At 41.8% G+C, this 25000-nt stretch overlaps 2 protein-coding genes across 4 annotated transcripts in view; both read left to right on the plus strand.

Moving 5' to 3' along the window:
* Nucleotides 1–1822: 1822 nt before the first annotated feature.
* zbtb14 (zinc finger and BTB domain containing 14) lies at nucleotides 1823–5109 on the plus strand. Of its 2 annotated transcripts, none has more exons than XM_079601981.1 (2): nucleotides 1823–2129; nucleotides 3473–5109. In XM_079601981.1, exon 2 carries the CDS (start codon nucleotides 3487–3489, stop codon nucleotides 4810–4812), a length of 1326 nt encoding a protein of 441 aa, XP_079458107.1. In that variant the 5' UTR covers nucleotides 1823–2129; nucleotides 3473–3486; the 3' UTR covers nucleotides 4813–5109. The 2 variants fall into 2 exon arrangements, with proteins under 2 accessions (XP_079458107.1, XP_079458106.1); XM_079601980.1 differs by lacking the exon at nucleotides 1823–2129 and adding an exon at nucleotides 2166–2646.
* A 1138-nt stretch (nucleotides 5110–6247) lies between these two features.
* top1mt (DNA topoisomerase I mitochondrial) overlaps nucleotides 6248–25000 on the plus strand; it is a 22593-nt gene continuing 3840 nt past the window's right edge. The window contains exons 1-18 of one of the 2 annotated variants that reach the window (XM_079601973.1): nucleotides 6704–6951; nucleotides 7077–7165; nucleotides 8219–8297; nucleotides 8368–8417; nucleotides 8492–8534; nucleotides 9327–9352; nucleotides 9465–9522; nucleotides 10652–10977; nucleotides 12159–12274; nucleotides 12606–12727; nucleotides 14733–14855; nucleotides 14933–15120; nucleotides 15690–15834; nucleotides 18047–18190; nucleotides 19685–19867; nucleotides 20427–20495; nucleotides 22386–22500; nucleotides 23688–23815. In XM_079601973.1, the coding sequence (XP_079458099.1) occupies nucleotides 7113–7165; nucleotides 8219–8297; nucleotides 8368–8417; nucleotides 8492–8534; nucleotides 9327–9352; nucleotides 9465–9522; nucleotides 10652–10977; nucleotides 12159–12274; nucleotides 12606–12727; nucleotides 14733–14855; nucleotides 14933–15120; nucleotides 15690–15834; nucleotides 18047–18190; nucleotides 19685–19867; nucleotides 20427–20495; nucleotides 22386–22500; nucleotides 23688–23815 (1968 nt within the window). In that variant the 5' untranslated portion in view covers nucleotides 6704–6951; nucleotides 7077–7112. Of the gene's footprint in view, nucleotides 7166–8218; nucleotides 8298–8367; nucleotides 8418–8491; nucleotides 8535–9326; nucleotides 9353–9464; nucleotides 9523–10651; nucleotides 10978–12158; nucleotides 12275–12605; nucleotides 12728–14732; nucleotides 14856–14932; nucleotides 15121–15689; nucleotides 15835–18046; nucleotides 18191–19684; nucleotides 19868–20426; nucleotides 20496–22385; nucleotides 22501–23687; nucleotides 23816–25000 lie in introns of both variants that reach the window. The other variant, XM_079601974.1, reaches the window with a different exon arrangement.

The following is a 25000-nucleotide window of genomic DNA, read 5'->3' on the forward strand; positions in this document are numbered from 1 at the left end:
CGGATATCTACATTTATTTATTATACTGCTCTTTCACTTTAAAAAAAGGACAAACTTTGCACAATATTTAACCAGGCAAAGATGTGCCATCCACACCCGTCGCCCTCACCGTCTCATCTCTGAATATGACACGCAGATGACAGTATGAGAATATGAATATGCCACATTCTCTCACTTCGCCATGTATCTTAGAGACGTGTTATGTTGTTTTACTTGAATTATACTACGCCTGTTTTTTGTTTCTTCTTGAAAACTGTTGAGTCTAGAGGAACTAAAGTGTCTGAAATATCAATCCCAGAGTTCTCCTCGCCACATCTGAGCCTTAAACTGTACAGAACTGAAGCCCAAATGTGTGTGTTCTGTCCTAGTTTGTTTCCCGGTTCAGTGTGATGTGCAGTGTCGCCGCCCTGCTGACTGTTTCCCACTCAAGCTCAAATAAAAGCTCAATTCCATTTCTGATAACTTTGCTGTTTCCATTCATCCGTTTGCGGTGAGAATATGCATTCATTAATATGACATTTTCTATAATACAGAACAAATTAATTGTGTTACACAAGATTATGGACGCGTCACTTTCACTGTAAAAATGATTTGATATTTAAATATTTGCAAAGGACAGGATTTCTAAATTCATTGGTTCGTACAAGATGCTTAAAGTGCTTTACTTTTTGAAATGGAAAACCCTTGAACAGCCATATTTATGAAGAAAAGTACTTGAATTATTGAAAGATATATGAAATTAGTGTTTAGTTTTTTTGATGAAACAATTTTTTTTATGCTAAATTAATCCTGCAGCATATCTAAATAAAGACATTTCGCTGTCTATTAGCCTGATATTGCTCAAATAAATATCCAAGTTTATGACAGCTTTCATTCTTCAATATATCCATCATATATTCATGATAAACCCCAGTTTGAATAAAGAAATAAATATCTTTAACATCCTTTCAATGGTTAAAGTTGCCTCAGTCATGCGTATGTGCTGCACTTTATTGTTACCATTTTGTTTTATTAGTATATTTTTATTACAATTTGATAAACAATAAACCTTTTATACAATTTGAAAGATAATAAAGATATTGTTTTGATATGAGATCTCTGATTGTAGTCCAAAACAAATAGTGCTTGAAAAGTCATGGAAAATTTCATTTTACTGTATGAACCCTGTAATTCTCATTATGAGTTTATGATCCGTTTGGTGGTGCTCATCCAAAATTGCCATGTATCATGGTGGTAATATCATGTTTTTGGACATGGTAACACAATTAAAATCTTTTAGGAGTGCCATGTAAATATGCAATCGTTCAGTAGTCAAACCAAACATCATGATATTTTATCATCATGTACTTTATGTACTTAGGAGTAAATAATCAACACTCAACACAATTTAATTAATTAATTTTAGCTTATTATAGTCTATATAGTATAATTAAAAATATATATTTTGCCTACCAAGCTAAATATCTTCTAAGGACGTTTTGCTAATGTTCCCATTTAGCTATAAAATGTTATATTTTCTCGTAACGTTACATGTTTTATAAACGGTTTAAAAAGCAAGCATTAAACATTATGGGAACGTTTCATTTTAATGTTCTCAGAACGTTCTGAAACAAGTATTAACATTTAAATACATTAGACGAACGTCCAAATAAAATGTTTCTGTGGGGAAAAAACGTTCCATAAACGATTTATAACATTTTGAGAACATTATTACATAACTTCGAACAAATGTAACTGAATGAACGTTTTTTCATAACTTTTCACAATACGTGTAACGTATTAAACGTAATTTCAGTTTCTGAGGTAAATGAATCTGGACGTGCACTCGCTCCTCCCGCGCGTCACAGTACGGTTCGCGCTCCAGAGATCTGCGCTGCGTCATTTGCGTACGCGTGCCTGCGCATCCCTGTGTGTGTGTGAGTGTTTGCTCTGCGCAGTTTGCGTAACTGTGCCCGTGTCTACGCACGAGCCTCGGTCACTCGCTCTCCGCAGTTCCGTGCTGGCGCAGCGCGTCCTTCCGCCTGTGCTCGTCCTCGGCCTCCCACACAACAACAAAGTATTAAATTCTGCACTGGCTTTCGTGACATCCAACACACACTTTCACAGTGGATAAAAATAGCACAATAAAGGTAAGAAATTTATTTTTGGAGCAGACTGAAGCAGCTGCTGAATTATTGCATAATGTTTTGCGCGGGATGGCGGCGCGCGCCCGGCGCGGGAGTGTTCGTCATGGCCCGCGCAGCTCGCGCCACCAAATTCACCTCAGCGCGCCGCGATCCATCGAGCTCCCGTTTAACGAGCACATTCCGCTGCTCTCCGGTGCTGATCGGTGCTCTAGGCTTCTCCGGGCTCGAGTAGTGCGAAAGACGGAGGATAGTTAGTCGTTTTTGTTCGTTTTATGTCGGCTGACGATTATTTATGTGCTAATGCTAAGATTAGCTTCAAGAGAAGCAAAACAGACTAGCGCAGAAATAGCAAAAAAACACCGATTAAACTCTTGTTTATTGGCCGAACAAGATATTTAGAGAGACATCGACTTTTTTATTTGATAAAAACACACCTCTTGTGTTTATATCAAGTAGTTTCGGCGTTGTGGCCCGTGGCAGTCCATTCAGAACAAACCACAAGCATCATGTGTCCATTAAGGTATCAATGATCTTTAACCAACCACGTGAAATCTGTTTTAATGTATTATGTTCTGTTTTCAAATGTGATGTTAATGATTATTTATTAAAATGAGGCGTGATTTAGTTCGTTTGTTTTTATCAGACACAAGTTAAATGCTCATAATAATTTTTCATAGAGAATTAGCATAACCTTTATTTGTAAATACGAAAAATATTTGGTATAAATGTGTAGCATAAAGTGTATATATTTTAAGTAATTAGCCAAAAGTAACATAATTTTTGGACATTGAAACAATTTTTTTTCCCTTGAAACTAAAATTGTATATGAAAATAGCCAAATGTCTGGTCAGTTTGCTATATATTAAACTATATATTTTTATGGAATATTGCAGTTTATTAAATAATTTATCCATGTTCATAATTTAGTTAATGTGCCTTGTAATCTTTAATCAAAAGTAACATGTTTACTGGCACAGGGCAGGACAACCTGTCACTCAAATGAGATTGACCAATAGCAAACCACAACCATCCAATCAAGTCCCGCCTTACATTTGCCTCGCCGTTTCACTCAGATATACGACTAGCAAACTTCCGTTTCGTGTTGACTTTAATGTAGTTTTTTAATGTACGTTATTTTAACGTACCATGTTGTAATTTGATTCCATTATGCGCAACACAAGGGGCGAGTGAATCGGCGACCATTTCACTATCAATACATATAGAAATATCACTATTTTTGACGACGTTATTTTAACGTACCATGTTGTAATTTGATTCCATCACTGTATTTGTAAGCTACTCGATCTCTGTACCGATCAAGCTTATTTCTCGCTCTCTCTCCGTAGGATCCCGCTCCAGTATGTCCGAAACTGTGAAGTATGTGGACGATGAGCACAGGACCATCTTTCTGAAGCTACTGAACGAGCAGCGACTGGAAGGAGAGCACTGCGACATCGCGGTCGTGGTGGAGGATGTGAAGTTCAGAGCGCATCGCTGTGTGTTAGCGGCGTGCAGCAACTACTTCAAAAAACTCTTTAAGAAACACGAGGTTGACAGTTCGTCCGTTATCGAGATCGACTTCATCCGCGCGGACATCTTCGAGGAGGTGCTCAATTACATGTACACCGCCAAGATCTCGGTCAAGAAGAAGGACGTGAATCTAATGATGTCCTCCGGACAGATCCTCGGGATTCGCTTTCTGGATAAGCTCTGCTCGCAGAAACGCGACATGTCGCCCGACGAGAAAAACAACGATGCTAGGAACGCAAAGTTCCCGTACGACATGGTAAAACTGGGGCTTCCCACGGAAGATCCTCCGTTGAATCCAGACGGCGACGTTCAGGTGCTCGGCGACCAAGACGACACGCCGTCGGACGACATCGTTGAGGAAGCGCAAGGCAATCACGACTTAGACAAATCGCCGAATAACGCCTTACGAGTGCAGGAGGCTATCCTGAAAGAGCTAGCGCAGGAAGAGGTGCACAAAGTTAGCTGCTACGACCAAGAAGTGGAAGCTATCGACGCCGAACCTAAAGAATTAGCGGCTCAGACGCTCTCGTTCGCCGATAGCATGGGCGACGTGAAAGACGAGCAGCCGCCGGGATGGACGACGGCGACCGCCGATATGAAGTTCGAGTATCTCCTCTACGGCCACCGGGATCAGTTAGCGTGCCACGTGTGCGGGAAAACCTTCATGGACGAGAATCGGCTGCGAAAACACGAGAAGCTCCACTCGGCGGACAGACCGTTCGTGTGCGAGATCTGCACTAAAGCGTTCACGACGCAAGCTCACTTAAAAGAACACTTGAAGATCCACACGGGCTTCAAACCGTATCGCTGCGACGCTTGCGGGAAGTCGTTCATCCGCGCGCCGGATCTGAAGAAGCACGAGCGCGTTCACAGCAACGAGCGGCCGTTCGGGTGCCAAATGTGCGAAAAGGCGTTCAAGCACAAGTCGCACCTGAAGGACCACGAGCGCCGGCACCGAGGAGAGAAACCGTTCGTGTGCAACTCATGCACAAAGGCCTTCGCCAAAGCGTCCGACTTGAAGAGACACGAGAACAACATGCACAGCGAGCGCAAACAGTTGCCCGGCGGCGGATTGCAAAGCGAAACCGAGCAACTGCAAGCGGCGGCGATGGCGGCCGAAGCGGAGCAGCAGCTGGAGTCCATCGCCTGCTCATAACACACTTCAGTCTTACTACTGTTCACATCCACTCTTTTCTCTCGTTTTAGAATTGTTTCTTTTTATATGTAAATGGTGCGAAACGTTTTTTCTCTTATTGTACAGTTCATACCAAATGTATTTGAGTATTTATGGCAGCTGACGGACGATGAATTGTTGGGTTGCCGTCGTACAGCGTAAGCCGGACGCGTCTGTGATGTTGTTGTGGCGAGAGTGGAGGAGTCGTTCCCTTTTGCGAACCGCTGCGGCGATTTACACTTCGAGATATTTTTGCTGTAATAAAAGACTGATGAATCATTCAGCGGCTGTGATGTGATTCTCTGCTGTTCGTTTCCCACAGACACTCCAGATGTTGATCAAACTGCGAGCTAGTCTTGTTTCTCTCTCTAAGCCTGGTCATTAACTCACGTAAAATATCTCATTTAAATCTGAAAAGGTGTTATTGATTCTTGGCTAAATGGTTCTGACGAGGCGCTTTTGTGTAAATCCAGCTTTTAATGTAGTGTATGTGTGTATGTGGAGTTATTAATCTGCTTTAACACACACATGTGTAAGTTCATAAGTGGACAGCATTGCTGAGTATTTTCTGCTTAAAACTGCAGTGAACCAAAGACAGTCTCAAACACACGGTTTGAAATCGCTGGTGTTTCTGACGTCACACACTACCTTGTAACCAATCAGATCAACGTGTGATCGTCAACCGGTGGATCTCCGAGTGAGGGAGTGAGTGGAGGCGGGGATCATTTGCATATTCATAGCACCGCGCATACTAAATGAGGCAAGGGTGTCGAGTTACATTCAAGATATTTTAAGAAAAAAACACTTAAATATGTCATTTTGGTGATTAAAGTGTTAAGGGATAAAGTTATTGACTACAGGGGGACTATAAAGCTGTAGCGCATAACTAGAGTTCAGTGGCTTTTGATTTATTTTTTTCTGTTGAGGGAATATCAGGGAATTTTAAAATAGTGTTTTACAGGGCTGGAAAAGTCATGCAACTTAATGAAATCCTGAAAATGAATGTAAAAAAAAAAAAATCGACTGGCTCTGCTCGACAACATTCCTGGGTAGAAATCTATGGCAAGATGTTTAAATTAAAAATTTAATTAAATTTTCACTTTAAAATGCCAATTATTGATATCGAATTAGATTTCTACTAATAAAAATGTGAATTCTTGATATCAACAATGACCCTTATTATTATTATTAATAATAATATTATTATTAGAACCCTTATTATTATATCAACAATGACGTCATCTCTCGCAGAAATATGAATTCTTGATATCAAGAATTGAATTTCAAGTTCTAAAACTATATTTCTAGATATCTGTAATTGTATTTTCACTGGTAAATGTCACCATTCAAATTCAATTGTTGATATCAAGAATTTGATTTCTTACTTGTAAAAATCATACATTTTATATTAAACATTATGTTTACTACATTTGCTACTAGAAAAATTTTCATATTTGATATCAATCATTTTATTTTCACTAGTGATCATGTTAATTTCTGATATCGTGAATGTGATTATTACTAGTAAAGCCATTGTAGATTTCTGTAATTAATCTCCCAATTATTGATATCAGAAATTAATTAACAAGTGTAACATTGAAATACATTTTACAGATATCAAGAATTAACATTTCAACATGACAAATGAATTCTTGATATCAGGAATTTATATTTTTACTAAGAATTGCATTTCTAAACTTGTCAACAATTTAATTTGAATCGCAGCCTATATATATATATATATATTTATGGTGACATTTAACTAGTGAAAATACAATAACAGATGTCAAGAATTATAATTGAAATTTACTTCATGATATCAACAATTCGTATTTTTGCGAGTGATGACGTCATTCAATAATTCACATTTTTATTAATGGAAATGTAATAAAAGTCAACACGGCTTGCCATAGAAACACAATGTAAAGATATATTCCTTCCAAACAGCTGAACGCATGCAATGGGAGTTGATCGATCAGCGTTGAGGGGCTCGTGCACGTGTGGTTTGTTCCAGAAGGTGGCGCTGTGGCTGATTTTGCGCACTTGATTAGAAGAGGAACTTAAAAACTTTCAGGTGTGACAGGTGACATGCATTCTGATGCCGCTGCGAAGTCCTCTCAGGTACACCGAGCTTTATCACATCGCTAATGTGCGACTCGAGTCTGTCTAAATGTGACTAAACTCGATCAACTGAATCCGAATTAAAACGGGTCATTGCTTGTGACGCCGAACTGCTGTGTTTACAGTGACGAGTGCAGGACACACTGGACCGACTGGACAGGATGAAACTGGAAAAGGAAGGACACGAGAAGAGCAGGAGAACACACGAGAGAAGGTCAGGCAGACTGAGTGTGTTCTGAGGATGTGCACGTCAGAAAAACGTTACATTTGAATGTTCTTTGAAGTTTAAAAAAAAATACATGAACGTTCCATTTCGTCATTTTGCAGACGTTATGTCCTGAGAACATTCAAATGTAACAACAATAAGAACTTCAAACAAAATGTTTCATGAATAATGTTTTGAGAACATTATATAACTTTAAGGCGAGACACGCCAGATGAATATGGTAAAAAATAACTGATAAATATAACCATACTTCACCAGTTGATTGATTTCATTAATAATTGCACAACAAAAAAAAGTTTTTGATGAAATGAAGAAGAAAAAAATCTTAAATGTTGTTTAAATATGCAAATTAGGCATTATCTAATTGTATAAATGTATAGAACAAAAAATCTGAACATTAGATGAAGACCGGTTAAAAATCCTTATTTAATTGTATATATATATATATATATATATATATATATATATATATATATATATATATATTGGAGTCAAAGGTTTTTACTGAGGGGATTTTGCATATCTCTATTATCAGTGCACAACTCAGAATACTGTCAACAGCCAAAAATAAATACATTTTTGCCATTTGTTTAGGAATAAAATCAGGGAAATTATATACGAACAAACCCCTATGTAAAAACCTTCATAATATATTTTTATATAGAGATTTCTATTTTATATGTGTGTTTTTTTTTTTTTTTTTTTAAAGAGATTTCAGGCTCAATGTACTGTAGGAGGAAAAACTATTTTTGAGCAAACAGCCTTTAAAGATATACACTGTAATTGAAATCTACAGATGCAAAAATAGTGTATTTTGGATGTTTTCTGTCCACTAGTAAAAAAAAAAAAAAACTTTTTGAAAAGCCCAAAATCTCAAAATTGACAGATGCCTGAAAACCCAGTTTTTGCCTGTAGTGTCTCTCAATAAACGAGCGTTTTATAAACGCTTATTCATAACATCATTATTTAACGAGGATTGTGTGTGTGTGTGTGTGTGTGTGTGTGTGTGTGTGTGTGTGTGTGTGTGTGTGTGTGTGTCAGTGAGAAGAAGTCCACGCATTCCTCTAAAGACCGAGGAAAAGACGCGGAGCTGAACGGCAAACACAGACACTCCTCGAAGGTAACCGCATCCCGACAGACGCGTTCAGTAGCTCTGTGTGTGTGTGTCTGAAGTGTGTGTCGTTTTCCAGAAGAGACCGTCAGACCCGGGGGAACGTCAGCAGGAGTCTGCAGTGTCCAGGTGTGTCTTCAGCTATCATCATAATCATAATGATAATCATAACTTCTGTCACTCACTCATATTTCTCTGTTTAGCAGCGGAGTTAAACATGAGGCCGGAGAAGCTGACATGGATGTGGTGAGCATCGTTTAAAGATTTGTGACCACAAAACCAGTCATTTTTTTAAACTTGAGATTTATACGTCACATGAAAGCTGAATAAATAATCTCTCCATTGATGTGTGGTTTGTTAGGATAGGACAATATTTGGTCGAGACACAACTATTGAAAATCTGGAATCTGAGGAGCAAAAAAAACGAAACATTGAGAAAATCTCCTTTAAAGTTGTGCATTTATGTTCACGATTGTGCTGCATTCACTCACAAAAATACATGTTTTATATATTTACGGTAGGACATTTACTAAATATCTTCATGGAACATGATCTTAATATCCTCATGATTTTGAGCATTAAAGAAAAATGTATAATTTTGTCACATATAATGTATAGTTGCTATTGCCACAGATATACCCGTGCGGCTCGTGGGTAATAAAGATTCTTTATTGGCATTGAAAGTTCCATGAAGAATCTTTAATAACATTTATTATAAAAGTAAAAGATAAAGACCGTCTCAAAAACACGGTTTGAAATCGCTGGTGTTTCTGACGTCACACACTACCTTGACCAATCAGATCAACGTGTGATCGTCCACCAGTGGATCTCTGAGTGAGGGAGTGAGTGGAGGTGGGGCTCATTTGCATATTCATAGAACCACGCATACTAAATGAGGCGAGGGTGTCGAGTTACATTCAAGATATTTTAAGGAAAAAACGTTTGTCATTTTGGTTTAGTTTTACTGTATAAAATGCTGGACTACAGGGCGACTTTAAGAGGAACACCTTGAGAATGTTTAATTGTGTTGTTTTGCAGGATGCGACCGCAGATCCGGATGAAAGGCAAGATCAGTTTCACTTCTTATGATTGGTTCATTAATTGTGCAATGAAAAATGTAACTTTCTAAAGTGAGTGTGAGTTTATAAAGCCGGTGATGTTTGTGTGACGCTTCAGAACCCGACACGACGGACCGCAGAAGTCCAGCCCAGCGGGACACAACCACACACTGAAGGTATTCTGGCGCCGGCTCGCGTTCTGCGGGCTTATTTACGGCGAGATTTTGGGATATTTGTCTTCAATAACATGTCTTCTTTCAGACTTGTGGTGAAAAAAAAGTCCAAAATACATATTTAGGTCTTTATTTTACTAACTTTGTCTATTTGCGTCTGTAGATTTCTCTGAAATTCAACAAAAGTTGTCGCTCTTAATCAACATGATCCGCGATCTCTGTCTGCTTCCTTTAATCACACACACACACCGCTGTGAAGCTCTCTCTCTCCTGTACAATGCTGTCGGATCCAAATATGCTCATTTCCTTTTAATCAGCAACCAATCATGAAAGTACAATGGGCATTTAACTCTAAAAGCGAAATCTCATTGGCTGATGTGAATGTCTGACGCTGTGATTGGTTCAGAAGCATCACGTGACGCGCTCTGACACTCAGATGTGTGTTTTTGACTGTTTTTCTGCTCAGTTGAAGGCCATAAATGCTGCGTTTATAAGTTTTGATGTGATTTAGGTGGTTTGTATTGTTGTTGCTAATGATGTGATGAGATATTGTGTCAGTAAATAGTTGTTTCCACTAAAAAAGTATGATTTTTTACATTACAAATCTTTAAATGCCTTTTTCTCAAAATGAGTTTTTTGTCATTCTCTAGTATAAACATCTCAGCCGATGTACACCAAACTCTCCAGTTACACACTTAGCAGTATTCTGAAGATATGTTCAGAGGGATTTGTTAATAAATCATTCCTGGCCTGATTTATGTGACTTTTTAATCAAAAAAATATGGCGAAACTCTATTTTTTAAGGCTATGGACAGTATATTTAGATTTCCTAGGTCATGAAAGCATGAAATCCCTCTGAACATCTTCTTTCATCTTGTGTGTAATCAATCCTGGCTTTATCATATGTTCAGATCTATCTACCGAAAATATATGCAAAATTGCGCATATTTAATGAGAGAATGCCTAATTTGCATAATTAAACATACAAATTTCAAAAACTTGTAATACATTTTTTTTTATGCACTTGTGTAAGTAATCAACTGAGGAAGTTTCATGGTGATATCTATTATTTTAAAATTGTACCCTATTCACCCGTAGTGTCTCGCATTAATCGCTTTACTTTGATTCTCAGATTCGATCAAAAAGCTGCAAGGAGCGTCTCAATCATAAAGAGAAGAAAGATCTGAACCATGAGGATGGAAACCTCAAGAAGGAGAGGAATAAAGACTCAAATCAGGGGGACGGAGAAGAGAAGAAGAAGATGAAGAAGAAGAGGGTGAAGGAGGAAGAGCAAGAGAAAAATCAACAGTCCGCCAAGAAAAGAAAAAAGCAAAGTCCTGAACACGACAAAGCAGAGAAGAAGGTGAAGAAGGAGGGAGACGCCGGCGAGGAGCAGAAGAAGAGAGAAAGGGGGAAGAAAGAGGACAAGAAAGACGAGGAGTCTGATAAGTGGAAGTGGTACGTGCTCAGTCTTCCCTCAGGTAGTCTTAAAACGTTCATTTGATCAGTTCAGCTCCTAACATTAAAGTACTTCATTTTGAAAATCGACTGAATATCAGGAAATAAATAGGCTTAATTTCATTCTGAATTTTCCACTAATCGTAATCTTTAATAATTGTGACTCTTAATAAAGTGAGCTGTGCGGAACTGTTATCGTGCAGTTGCCGCCGGTCGGACACGCTTATATGCGACGCACACAGATCTGTCGTAAGTGCGCATGCGCAGTGAGCACATGTCAGCTGCGCGCTGCTTCTGCGGGGAATGAAAAGATGTTTTTGCGTTATTTCACGATTTATTTATCTCTCAACGGAACGTAATAAAGGCGCTTCGCTCGTTTCTAATGTCAGACATGATCATACTCGAGCCGCTGCGGCTAAAACCCTGTCAGACTTCAGGTCAGTTCAGATCCTCACTAGTTCTGATGTTACATCTGCGCATGCGCGTACGATTAAGGTGTTTACATGCTAAACTTTAAACATACAGCTGCAGTCCACCATTCTACATTATTATGAGACATTTTGCTAAATATTAATACAATTATAAAATCATTATTATTCAATCAATATTTATAATGAAGTACAAATATTTTTTTTTGTATTATTAATATAATTGTGTAATTATACTATTTTATACATTTTAAAATTGATCTTTTTATATATAATCGACAATTTAAATTAACTTTTTATTATTAAATAAATATTTTATATAATAATCGATAATTTGACACCGTTATGTGGAATTGTGTATTGCTTTGAGCTCAAAAAAGTATATTGGTGCGAGACTGTTACATATTACATATTAACTTAAAATATAATTTTATTTAATATAATTTGTAATATTAAATGAGAATTTATTATTTCATATTATATTTAAAAAATCCGTGGACATCAGTCATGCAAATCTGTTTTTCAATAATAATAAATTATTAATCTTAATTATTTGTACAGTTTAAGCACATGATGATTGTGTGTATTCAAATTATATTAATTGGTGTTGAGTGTGTGTGTGCGCGCGTGTGTGTGCGAGCGTGTGTGTGTGTGTGCGTGTGCGTGTGCGTGTGCGTGTGCGTGTGCGTGCGTGTGCGTGTGTGTGTGTGTGTGTGTGTGTGTGTGATGAATAACCTGCGGTGGCCTGTGCAGGTGGGAGGAGAGCAAGTCGTCGGACAGTCAGAAGTGGAGTCGTCTTGAGCACAACGGGCCGTACTTCGCTCCAGAATACGATCCGCTGCCCGCTAGCGTGCCCTTTTATTACGACGGTAAACATGTCATGTGATCAAGTCACAGCGCTTTATACAGTACAGATCGTTTCAAAGCAGCTTCACAGTAATAAACAGCAAAATAAGTGTTAATGTTATGATGAAGTGACTTCATGAACGTGTGTGTGTGTGTGTGTGTGTGTGTGTGTGTGTGTGTGTGTGTGTGTGTGTGTGTGTGTGTGTGTGTGTGTGTGTGTGTGTGTGTGTGTGTGTGTGTGTGTGTGTGTGTGTGTGTGTGTGTGTGTGTGTGTGTGTGTGTGTGTGTGTGTGTGTGTGTGTGTGTGTGTGTGTGTGTGTGTGTGTGTGTGTGTGTGTGTGTGTGTGTGTGTAGGCCAGCTGCTGAAACTGAGTCCAGCGACGGAGGAAATCGCCACTTTCTACGCCAAGATGCTGGACCACGAATACACCAGTAAAGAGGCGTTTCAGAACAACTTCTTCACTGACTGGCGGGAGGTCAGAAGCCAACAATAATCTGTCGCGTAAACACTTTTCAAGTGCCCTATTCTGCTGTTCTAACGGCTCCTAATGTTGTTTCTGAGTCTCCTACAACAGATCCACATTCACACAAGCTCAACAACACATTAATGTCCTCATAATCTCCACTGCAGCGTCAGCTCTGTTCTCTCAGTCTCCGAAACACTTCGTCTCTCTAAGCCCCGCCTCTCTGAGAGCTGCTCTGCTGTGATTGGTCAGATTCAGTCTCTCTAAGCCCCACCTCTCTGAGAGCTGCTCTGCTGTGATTGGCCAGATTCAGTCTCTCTAAGCCCCGCCTCTCTGACAGCTGCTCTGCTGTGATTGGCCAGATTCAGTCTCTCTAAGCCCCGCCTCTCTGAGAGCTGCTCTGCTGTGATTGGTCAGATTCAGTCTCTCTAAGCCCCACCTCTCTGAGAGCTGCTCTGCTGTGATTGGCCAGATTCAGTCTCTCTAAGCCCCGCCTCTCTGACAGCTGCTCTGCTGTGATTGGCCAGATTCAGTCTCTCTAAGCCCCGCCTCTCTGAGAGCTGCTCTGCTGTGATTGGCCTGATTCAGTCTCTCTAAGCCCCGCCTCTCTGAGAGCTGCTCTGCTGTGATTGGCCTGATTCAGTCTCTCTAAGCCCCGCCTCTCTGAGAGCTGCTCTTCTGTGATTGGTCAGATTCAGTCTCTCTAAGCCCCGCCTCTCTGAGAGCTGCTCTGCTGTGATTGGCCAGATTCAGTCTCTCTAAGCTCCGCCTCTCTGAGAGCTGCTCTGCTGTGATTGGCCAGATTCAGTCTCTCTAAGCCCCGCCTCTCTGAGAGCTGCTCTGCTGTGATTGGCCAGATTCAGTCTCTCTAAGCTCCGCCTCTCTGAGAGCTGCTCTGCTGTGATTGGCCAGATTCAGTCTCTCTAAGCCCCGCCTCTCTGAGAGCTGCTCTGCTGTGATTGGCCAGATTCAGTCTCTCTAAGCCCCGCCTCTCTGAGAGCTGCTCTGCTGTGATTGGCCAGATTCAGTCTCTCTAAGCCCCGCCTCTCTGAGAGCTGCTCTGCTGTGATTGGCCAGATTCAGTCTCTCTAAGCCCCGCCTCTCTGACAGCTGCTCTGCTGTGATTGGCCAGATTCAGTCTCTCTAAGCCCCGCCTCTCTGAGAGCTGCTCTTCTGTGATTGGTCAGATTCAGTCTCTCTAAGCCCCGCCTCTCTGAGAGCTGCTCTGCTGTGATTGGCCAGATTCAGTCTCTCTAAGCCCCGCCTCTCTGAGAGCTGCTCTGCTGTGATTGGCCAGATTCAGTCTCTCTAAGCCCCGCCTCTCTGAGAGCTGCTCTTCTGTGATTGGTCAGATTCAGTCTCTCTAAGCCCCGCCTCTCTGAGAGCTGCTCTGCTGTGATTGGCCAGATTCAGTCTCTCTAAGCCCCGCCTCTCTGAGAGCTGCTCTGCTGTGATTGGCCAGATTCAGTCTCTCTAAGCCCCGCCTCTTTGACAGCTGCTCTGCTGTGATTGGCCAGATTCAGTCTCTCTAAGCCCCGCCTCTCTGAGAGCTGCTCTGCTGTGATTGGCCAGATTCAGTCTCTCTAAGCCCCGCCTCTCTGAGAGCTGCTCTGCTGTGATTGGCCAGAAAGCAAACGCTCATTATCATATCTGAATCTCAGCTCTTGATCACAGTGATACGAACAGTAACGATGGCGTGGGTTTTACCGTCTCAATCTCAGAGAACAGCGTCTTCTCGACACGAACAACACGAACCGAACTCTTCCAGTCTCAGATACACTACAGTGTTTGAGGGCGGGGCTAAGAGACGCTGATCAGCCAATCAACACCACAGGCTCGGCATTATGCTAATTAGTTAGTTACGTTGTTACAGGAAGTGAGACTGAATTACTGACGACTGGGTTAAAAACTTTATTTGTTCTTCTTGTTAAATGATAGAATTAGAATGTTTGGGTGAACTATCCCTTTATCACTCGAATACAATCTAAACCTCGTTCCCGAACTGAACTGTCTCCAGGAAATGACTAGCGAAGAGAGGAAGCAGATTAAGACGCTCTCCAAGTGTGACTTCAGCCACATGCACAAGCACTTCCTGGAGAAGTCTGAGGAGCGCAAGAACATGACGAAGGAGGAGAAGCAGGTGTGTGTGTGTGTGTGTGTGTGTGGCACAAGCGTATTCAACAGTGTGCAGGACATCTGACTCAGTGTTTCACTCAGGTCCTGAAGGAGGAGTCCAGCCGCCTGGTGGAGGAGTATGGGTTCTGTGTGCTGGACGGGCACCGGGAGAAGATCGGGAACTTCAAGCTGGAGCCGCCGGGTCTGTTCCGCGGCCGCGGGGAGCATCCGAAGATGGGCAAGCTGAAGAAGCGCATCCAGCCGGAGCACGTGGCCATCAACTGCAGCCAGTGAGCGCACACTACATCACAGACACTACATCACACACACTACATCACACACACTACATCACACACACTACATCACACACACTACATCACACACACTACACCACAGACATCAGATGAGGACAGACACAGCCAACTCTAGGGCTGGGGAAAACTATTCTCCTGTCGCGATTCTTTAAATTATGTTTTTTTTTTATGATTAAAATTGTATCAAAAACTAGATCACTAGATCAACTGAATTTTTAGCAAAAAAATAAATGGATATTTTTAGGGTATTATGTTTCTTAAAATTAATTATTAAATTATGGATTCTTTTTTTTAAGACATGTTTTTTTTAATGATTAAAATTAAACATAATTTTAGGGGGGGGGAATAAAACCGATTTCTCAGGGATTTATTCTTACAATTAATGAATTAAATTTGGATTCTTTTTTTTATGATTACAATGTAATTAACTAGAAAACCAGATCAACTGAATGTAGGAGATTGTTGTAGGGTCCTACACAACTATAGTGAGTTTTCAGTTAATCATTCATCACGAGTATCGCATAATCATTGTTTTGTTTCCTCAGAGACGCCAAGATCCCAGAAGCCCCTGCTGGACACCGGTGGAAGCGCGTTCAGCACGACAACACGGTCACATGGCTGGCGTCGTGGCTCGAGAACATTCACGGGCGACCCAAATACATCATGCTGAACCCCAGCTCCAAACTCAAGGTGTGTCCGTGTGTGTGTGTCCGTGTGTGTGTCCGTGTGTGTGTCCGTGTGTGTGTCCGTGTGTGTCCGTGTGTGTGTCCGTGTGTGTGTCCGTGTGTGTGTCCGTGTGTGTGTCCGTGTGTGTGTCCGTGTGTGTGTCCGTGTGTGTGTCCGTGTGTGTGTCCGTGTGTGTGTCCGTGTGTGTGTCCGTGTGTGTGTCCGTGTGTGTGTCCGTGTGTGTGTCCGTGTGTGTGTCCGTGTGTGTGTCCGTGTGTGTGTCCGTGTGTGTGTCCGTGTGTGTGTCCGTGTGTGTGTCCGTGTGTGTGTCCGTGTGTGTGTCCGTGTGTGTGTCCGTGTGTGTCCGTGTGTGTCCGTGTGTGTCCGTGTGTGTCCGTGTGTGTCCGTGTGTGTCCGTGTGTGTCCGTGTGTGTCCGTGTGTCCGTGTCCGTGTGTCCGTGTCCGTGTGTGTCCGTGTGTGTCCGTGTGTGTCCGTGTCCGTGTGTGTCCGTGTGTGTCCGTGTGTGTCCGTGTCCGTGTGTGTCCGTGTCCGTGTGTGTCCGTGTCCGTGTGTGTCCGTGTGTGTCCGTGTCCGTGTGTGTCCGTGTCCGTGTGTGTCCGTGTCCGTGTGTGTCCGTGTCCGTGTGTGTCCGTGTCCGTGTGTGTCCGTGTGTGTCCGTGTGTGTCCGTGTGTGTCCGTGTGTGTCCGTGTGTGTCCGTGTGTGTCCGTGTGTGTCCGTGTGTGTCCGTGTGTGTCCGTGTGTGTCCGTGTCCGTGTCCGTGTCCGTGTGTGTCCGTGTGTGTCCGTGTGTGTCCGTGTGTGTCCGTGTGTGTCCGTGTGTGTCCGTGTGTGTCCGTGTGTGTCCGTGTGTGTCCGTGTGTGTCCGTGTGTGTCCGTGTGTGTCCGTGTCCGTGTCCGTGTGTGTCCGTGTCCGTGTGTGTCCGTGTCCGTGTGTGTCCGTGTCCGTGTGTGTCCGTGTCCGTGTGTGTCCGTGTGTGTCCGTGTGTGTCCGTGTGTGTCCGTGTGTGTCCGTGTGTGTCCGTGTGTGTCCGTGTGTGTCCGTGTCCGTGTCCGTGTGTGTCCGTGTCCGTGTGTGTCCGTGTCCATGTCCGTCCGTGTGTGTCCGTGTGTGTCCGTCCGTGTGTGTCCGTGTGTGTCCGTGTGTGTGTGTGTGTCCGTGTGTTTGTCCGGCCCTGTCACCCCTTATACGTTTGGTTTTGACCTTCCATTCACACCGAGACGTGTTTTTTGTTTAATTATTTAATTCTATGTTGTTACCGGGATATATCTCTACATGTTGGCAATGGGAAAGACGTTGCTTTTAATCTCATTGTACATGTGTATAGTGACAGTAAAGGTGCGTTCTCACTACAAGTGACTCTGTCGCTGCTGGTCGCCAGTGGCTGGCGGTGCGGTCGCTAGTGGGCGTTCCCGCTACTGGTTGCCTAGTAATGTTTGTGAGTGACATTCACGGATGTTTATGTTGTAGACAACAAATCCGTTTTCTTGCCACTACAAACAAACATTCTGGAAGGAAAATTCTAAATATAAATGGAATCAGTATAACGTGCATAATATTAAAGATGAACGAGAAACAGCGACAAACGGGCAAACACCGTCTATATGTGTTCAGGACACCAGTCCGGCTCGGAGTCAGCACGGCGAACACCACTGTATGCACACGGAGATATATCACAACTAGCACAGTTTCCTTTCTTTTTATTAATGAAAAGCTTTTTGAAAGTGGATGAATTTGCAAAGGCAGTTTCGTGTTGTAATGCGGACCGTCAAAACTGAGGAGATTAAAAGCGATGACGTAAATTTAGTCATGTGACACATATTGAACCCATAGATATTGATGTTTATAGCGGTATTGAGCCGGTTATGTGCTGTTCACTTTCACACTGGTGCTAAAATATGTTCCTTCACACACTCTTCATATCACAGTCCTGCAAACATGACCGGATTAGCTGAACATGAGCAGTGTTAGACACACAGCGATCTGGACGATCCGGGAATGAGAAGATATTCTGCTGAATAAAATGATCCTGCCAGAAGAATTGCACGATAACTTTATTATTTATTGTTGCGTGTGTATCACAGAGAGCTCCTGTGAGGTTTACACATGCGCAGTAAAGGGGGTTTAGTGTTTTCCAGAAGTTGCTCATCCGCACTGAGACGCCTGCTAACGCCAGTGTGGACGGAGAGCTGATGATGATGATGATCTGTGCTCAGGGCGAGAAGGACTGGCAGAAGTACGAGACGGCGCGTCAGCTGAAGGTGTGTGTGAACGCCATCAGGAAGCAGTACAAACGCGACTGGACGTCCCGCGAGATGAAGAGCAGGCAGAGAGGAGTCGCCATCTACTTCATCGATAAGGTGAGCTCATCACACTGATGCAGAGCAGGGGGGCGGAGCTTGACATCCAGCTCTGCCTCTCTGGATAATGGGTGGAGCTTAAAGGCCCAGCCACACCCTAACTTGGGTTAAGCTCCACCCACAGGGTTCGTACAAGGTGCTTGAATTTTACTTTTTGAAATGTAAGTCCTGGGAAACCCATGAAAACTGCTATATTTATGAAGAGGTACTTTAGCGCTTGAATTATTTAAAGACAATATATGTGAAATTAGTGTTTCATTTAATTCATAAATCTTTTCACACAAAATCAACATTGCAGCTCGTCTGATATAGAGGCATGTGGCTATGAGTGTGATATTGCTCATATATTCATGGGAGAAAAAATCTGATTTAATAAGAAAGCGATATCTTGGTCATGATGTCCTTTCAATGGTATGCTAGTCATCGCTTCTGCTGCACTTTATCTCTACCATTTTGTTTTATTAGTTTACTTTTGTTTATCTATTCACCTTTTTTAGAATTTGAAAGATAATAAAGATATTGTTTGATAAATGAGATCTCTGATTGTAATCCTTGGAAACCAAAAAAGTAGTGCTTGAAAAGACCCAGAGCGGCTGTGCAGAGAGAAGCGTGTGTGTGTGTGTGTGTGTGTGTGTGAGATTCTCTGATCGTGTGTGTGTGTGTGTGTGTGAGATTCTCTGATCGTGTGTGTGTGTGTGTGTGTGTGTGTGTGTGAGATTCTCTGATCGTGTGTGTGTGAGATTCTCTGATCGTGTGTGTGTGTGTGAGAGATTCTCTGATCGTGTGTGTGTGTGTGTGAGATTCTCTGATCGTGTGTGTGTGAGATTCTCTGATCGTGTGTGTGTGTGTGTGTGTGTGTGTGTTTGTGTGTGTGAGATTCTCTGATTGTGTGTGTGTGTGTGAGTCTCTGATCGTGTGTGTGTGATTCTCTGATCGGCTGTGTGTGTGTGTGTGTGTGAGTCTCTGATCGGCTGTGTGTGTGTGTGTGTGTGAGTCTCTGATCGGCTGTGTGTGTGTGTGTGTGTGTGTGTGTGAGTCTCTGATCGGCTGTGTGTGTGTGAGAGATTCTCTGATCGTGTGTGTGTGTGAGATTCTCTGATGCTGTGTGTGTGTGTGTGTGTGTGATTCTCTGATCGGCTGTGTGTGTGAGAGATTCTCTGATCGTGTGTGTGTGTGTGTGAGATTCTCTGATCGTGTGTGTGTGTGTGTGAGATTCTCTGATCGGCTGTGTGTGTGAGAGATTCTCTGATCGTGTGTGTGTGTGTGTGTGTGTGTGTGTGTGTGTGTGAGATTCTCTGATCGGCTGTGTGTGTGTGTGTGTGTGTGTGATTCTCTGATCGGCTGTGTGTGTGTGTGATTCTCTGATCGGCTGTGTGTGTGTGTGTGTGTGTGTGAGTGTGAGAGATTCTCTGATCGGCTGTGTGTGTGAGAGATTCTCTGATCGTGTGTGTGTGTGTGATTCTCTGATTGGCTGTGTGTGTGTGTGTTGTCCAGCTGGCCCTGCGCGCGGGGAACGAGAAGGACGAGGAGTCGGCGGATACGGTGGGCTGCTGTTCTCTGCGTGTGGAGCACATCTCGCTTCACCGGCGGCTGGACGGACTCGAACACGTCGTGGAGTTCGACTTCCTGGGGAAAGACTCCATCCGCTACTACAACAAAGTGCCGGTGGAGAAACAGGTCCGCAAGCACACACACTCTTTAACTGCTCCTCGCTCACTTTAGACAGCAACAGAGATCATTGTAACATTTTTATTATAAATATTTTTTTCTTTTTTCCCCTTCGTTGCATGCACAATTTTTACAATACAATTAAACACATTTTTTTCAAAGTAAATTTGTTCATTTAAGGGGCTTTAAATGTTATCATTTTAACAGCTAAATTCCCCGAAAACATCCAGCTGCGCAATCTTGATCATATTTAGAATTAAGAAATCATTATAATGCAGCCAAATATCATTTACAGGGAACATAAATATGTAATTTACCTTCCGAGTCTTTGGTTCATTTGTCACGTGACACACTCATGAATGACCCATCCCTAATTTGTTGATGTACCTGTCAAAAAATTCAGTTTTCTCGTAGTAATTATTATCTCTAGTTGAAGGAATCTCTAGGAATTGAGATGGAGGAGTGCATTAATAAGCATTATTGATACACAATGATTGTGAGATATGATTGTAGCAGCTCTATCTGTGTTTGTCATGATCGACTGGTTTATTCTGATCTTCACTCACAGGTTTTCAAGAACCTGAAGCTGTTCATAAAGCACAAGGATCCAGAAGATGATTTATTTGACCGAATTACAGTAAGTGATGATTGAGTCATGCAGTTAAAACGTTAAAGTCGCCCAGTAGTCAATCATTTTATCCTTTAAAACTCATCTCTGATCACCAAAATTACACATTTAAAGTTTTTTCCGTCTTCATGCCTTAAAATATCTTCAATGTAACTCGACACCCTCGCGTGGTACCATGAATATGTGAATGAGCCCCGCCTCCACTCACTCACTCAGAGATCCACTGGTTGACGAGCACACGTTGATCTGATTGGTTACACGGTTCTATGAATATGTAAATGAGCCCCGCCTCCACTCACTCACTCAGAGATCCACTGGTGGACGATCACACGTTGATCTGATTGGTCAAGGTAGTGTGTGACGTCAAACACCAGCGATTGCAAACCGTGTGTTTGAGACTGTCTTTGGTTCACTGCAGTTTTAAGCAGAAAATACTCAGCAATGCTGTCCACTTATGAACTTACACATGGTGTGTGTTAAAGCAGATTAATAACACCACATACACACAGGTGTGTGTTAAAGCAGATTAATAACACCACATACACACATAAACTACATTAAAAGCTGGATTCTCACCACAGGGGGACTTTAAACTTGAGATGTGTGTGTGTATATATATGTATATATATATTAAAACTAGGGCTGTCTGTTAAACGCGTTATTAACGCCGTTAACGCAAACCCATTTTAACGGCATACATTTTTTTATCGCGAGTTTAACGCCTAGCAAACTTTGTAGTTTTTTTCACATGCTTTTGCAACGTCTAGTAAGGTTATTAAAACTACAACACCACACCGGATCGAGCTAGACCAGACACAGAACAACAGGCGCCGCACACACTTGTCGCCACACACACTTGTCGCCACACACACTTGTCGCCACACACACTTGTCGCCACACACACTTGTCGCCACACACACTTGTTGCCACACACACTTGTCGCCGCACACACTGGTTTGGGACGAGAGAGCCGAGCCGCGTCTAGCACAACTCGTATCGCACATCGGACGCGCACTTTCTCAGTTTATGGCCAGCAATAAGAACGCCGACTGGCGCCGCCGGTGTGTGTGCACTCATAGACAATAATGTGTTAGAATTTTAAATACGAGGCGCTGGGCTTCTCGTCCGGTGTGCGACGCCCTTTAACGTTACGCTTTGAGTGGATGAATGATGAGCGCGAGACGACGAAACGGAGGCCAATAAGATTCTGAATGGAAAGTTTACTTTTAAAAAGTTGCCAAATGGTTCAATTGACAAGACCAAAGTGATCTGTGTGTGTGTCGTAGTGAACTGAGCTATCATCGTCCAGTCTAAACACCACTTGATGGCCAAGCACACACACACACACACACACACACCGCTGATGCGTTTCTACGCCCACTCGTCATCAGTAACGTCACCTCGTCAGTATTTCTTTCACTCTTTTATTGATGGACAGAGTTACACGTGTGAGAGATTATTTGCTCCAAGTGAGAATGTTAGTGTGAATATTGAACACAGTATCTGTTTTCAATAAAAAACATTTGCACAAAGCAACCGATCCACTTTTCCATGTTGATAAGAGCATTAAAATTAGAAAAAATTATAGAAAAAAGAAGGAAACCAAGAGACATTTAGAATAGATAAAAATGTGATTAATCGTGAGTTAACTATGACATTAAAGCGATTAATCGCGATTAAATATTTTAATCGTTTGACAGCCCTAATAATTTTAGTTTATTTATTTTCAGTTGTATAGTTTATACGGTCAATTTGAAATGTTTACTTTGGACATCAGGTCATGTGATCTTTACTCCTGCGTCATGTGATGTCATACATGTTACTAACCAGCACTAAATCCTCCCAGCATTCAATCTGTTGAGTTTATAACATTATAACGGGGTTTTGTGTTCTCTTCAGACGGTCAACCTCAACAAAGCCCTGAACGAGTGCATGCCGGGACTGACGGCCAAAGTGTTTCGAACCTTCAACGCCTCGACCACACTGCAGGATCAGCTCAACAAGCTCACCGCAGGTCAGAGGTCACGTCTGTGCGGTCACTCGCTACTCACACCGCGCTCCTTCCAGTACAGAGAGTTTCCGAGCCGCTTCACGGAGATAACAGGGAAATAATGCAGCAAAGTGTGTTTCCAGAAGAGAATATCGTCACAGTCCAGCTTCAGGGTTCATTATTGTTATAAAAAAGTTATTAATTTAGTTCATTTATATACACAGGTGAACCTGGAAAAATGAGAATATGGTGCAAAAGTTCATTTATTTCAGTAATTCAACTTAAAAGGTGAAACTAATATAGGGCTGTAAACGATTAATCGCGATTAATCGAATCCAAAATAAACGTTTGTGTTTACATAATGTGTGTGTGTGTGTTGTGTATAATTATTTTGTATATATAAATACACACACATGCATATATATATATATATATATGTAAAATGTCTTATTTATATATAAAATTGTTCTATTTATACATAATATAAATCATATAAAAAGATATATGCAGTATATAAATGTTAATATTTCTTAAATATATACAAGCGCGTGTGTGTATATATATATACAAAATAATTATGCACAATACACACACATGTAAACACAAACTTTTATTTTGGATGTGATTAATCGTTTACAGCCCTAAACTAATATATTATATAGACTCATTACATGCAAAGTGAGATATTTCAAGCCTTTATTTGTTATAATTTTGATGATTATGGCTTACAGCTTATGAAACCTTTTCACAATATTCTAATTTTGACTTTGGGGTTTTTCATAAGCTGTAAGCCATAATCATCACAATTATAACAAATAAAGGCTTGAAATATCTCACTTTGCATGTAATGAGTCTATATAATATATGAGTTTCACCTTTTAAGTTGAATTACTGAAATAAATGAACTTTTGCACCATATTCTCATTTTTCCAGGTTCACTTTGAGTACATCGCTCTGGAGTAAACCGTGATGTCATCGTTCAGTTCTCATATAATGGTGTCAAAGCAGGAGATCAATAATATTGTTGAATATTAAATTTAATATCTCCAACTAAGGGGACATTTGCTGAGACTGAACATTAAGAAGGATTTAGATATTCACACATGTTCAGAGGACATAGTGCTGTGACTGAACAGTGAACACTGAGAATGATTTGCATGTTTTATATATTCATAACCATAAAGTTCATGTTGATATTTATGGTGTTTCAGAGGACATGACGGTGGAGGAGAAGATCCTGTCGTACAACCGAGCGAACCGAGCCGTAGCGATCCTCTGTAACCACCAGAGGGCGGCACCCAAAACCTTCGAGAAATCAATGCAGCTTCTGCAGGAGAAGGTGCGTCATAATCATAATCATAATCCACAATCCACACTACAGATACCAGTACTAACGGTTTCATTATTAATGCACTTTGCAATAAAAATAGTGAAATATTATTATAATGTAAATCATCAGTTTTTCTATGTGAATATCTAGTAAAGTGTAATTTATTCCTGTGATCAAAGCTGAATTTTCAGTCTTCAGTGTCACATGATCCTTCAGAAATCACTATAATATAATGATCAGATGATCAAACATTTATGATTATCATTTGATCATCATAAATGTGTCTTGATCATCAGATCATCATATTATACTGATTTCTGGAGGATCATGTGACACTGAAGACTGAGTTATGATGCTGAACGAACACGTCACAATATTCCTCATTATAATAATTAATGCGCAGAATAAAGGGGCGGGGCCTGGTTGAGTTAGTTAGTAGTGTGTTAAACTGGGGGTTATGGGAAGGGGCGGGGCATTTCCCAAACACACTCGAAGCGCTCGACCAATCACAACACACTGCTCCAGCCGACCAATCAGAGCACAGTGTGCTTTTCAGAAGGAGGGGCTTCACAGAGACAGGAAGTAAACAGAGCGTTACTGACAGACTGGGAAGAGAGGAGCCGCAACAATGGAGAATATGAGGAGAATAATCAACATTCAAGCAGGAGAACATGTTCTAGTCGAGCCTGAAACAATGGCCTCTTTTACTCTTTTACTGATACTTGAAATTGGATTCAATTCAGTTTCTGAAGAGTGTGTTACAGTATTTAAAGCTCTGACACATTATGAAAGCAGGGCTCGCAAAATCGCCCGCCCGACGTCCCGGGGCTATTGTGTTTTCCAGTCGGGCTACCAAAATGCATAACCGGCCTGCCCGACGGGCTATCTGAACTAGCGTTCGCTTCAGTCTTGTTATAATCAGATTCAGCGCGTTCTTCATCTTCAATCCGCAGTGGCGCCGAACAGAGCGCACGTCAGAAACAGAGGACAGGGTGTGTGTGTGTGTGTGTGTGTGTGTATCTGAGCCTCATTGGTCTGTCACTGCTCGTCAATGTCAGAATATTAGAGATTACCAATCAAATCAAAGTAGGCGGGATTTATATTCACAGAAGCGGCTGAGCGCGAATTTGAGCAGAGCGACTCGACGCTTCAGTTTACGGTCAAGTGCGATAAGATGTAAGTAGCTAGAATTTA

Source organism: Phoxinus phoxinus (assembly GCF_949152265.1).
Source record: "Phoxinus phoxinus genome assembly, chromosome: 24".
Classification (NCBI taxonomy): Eukaryota; Metazoa; Chordata; class Actinopteri; order Cypriniformes; family Leuciscidae; genus Phoxinus; species Phoxinus phoxinus.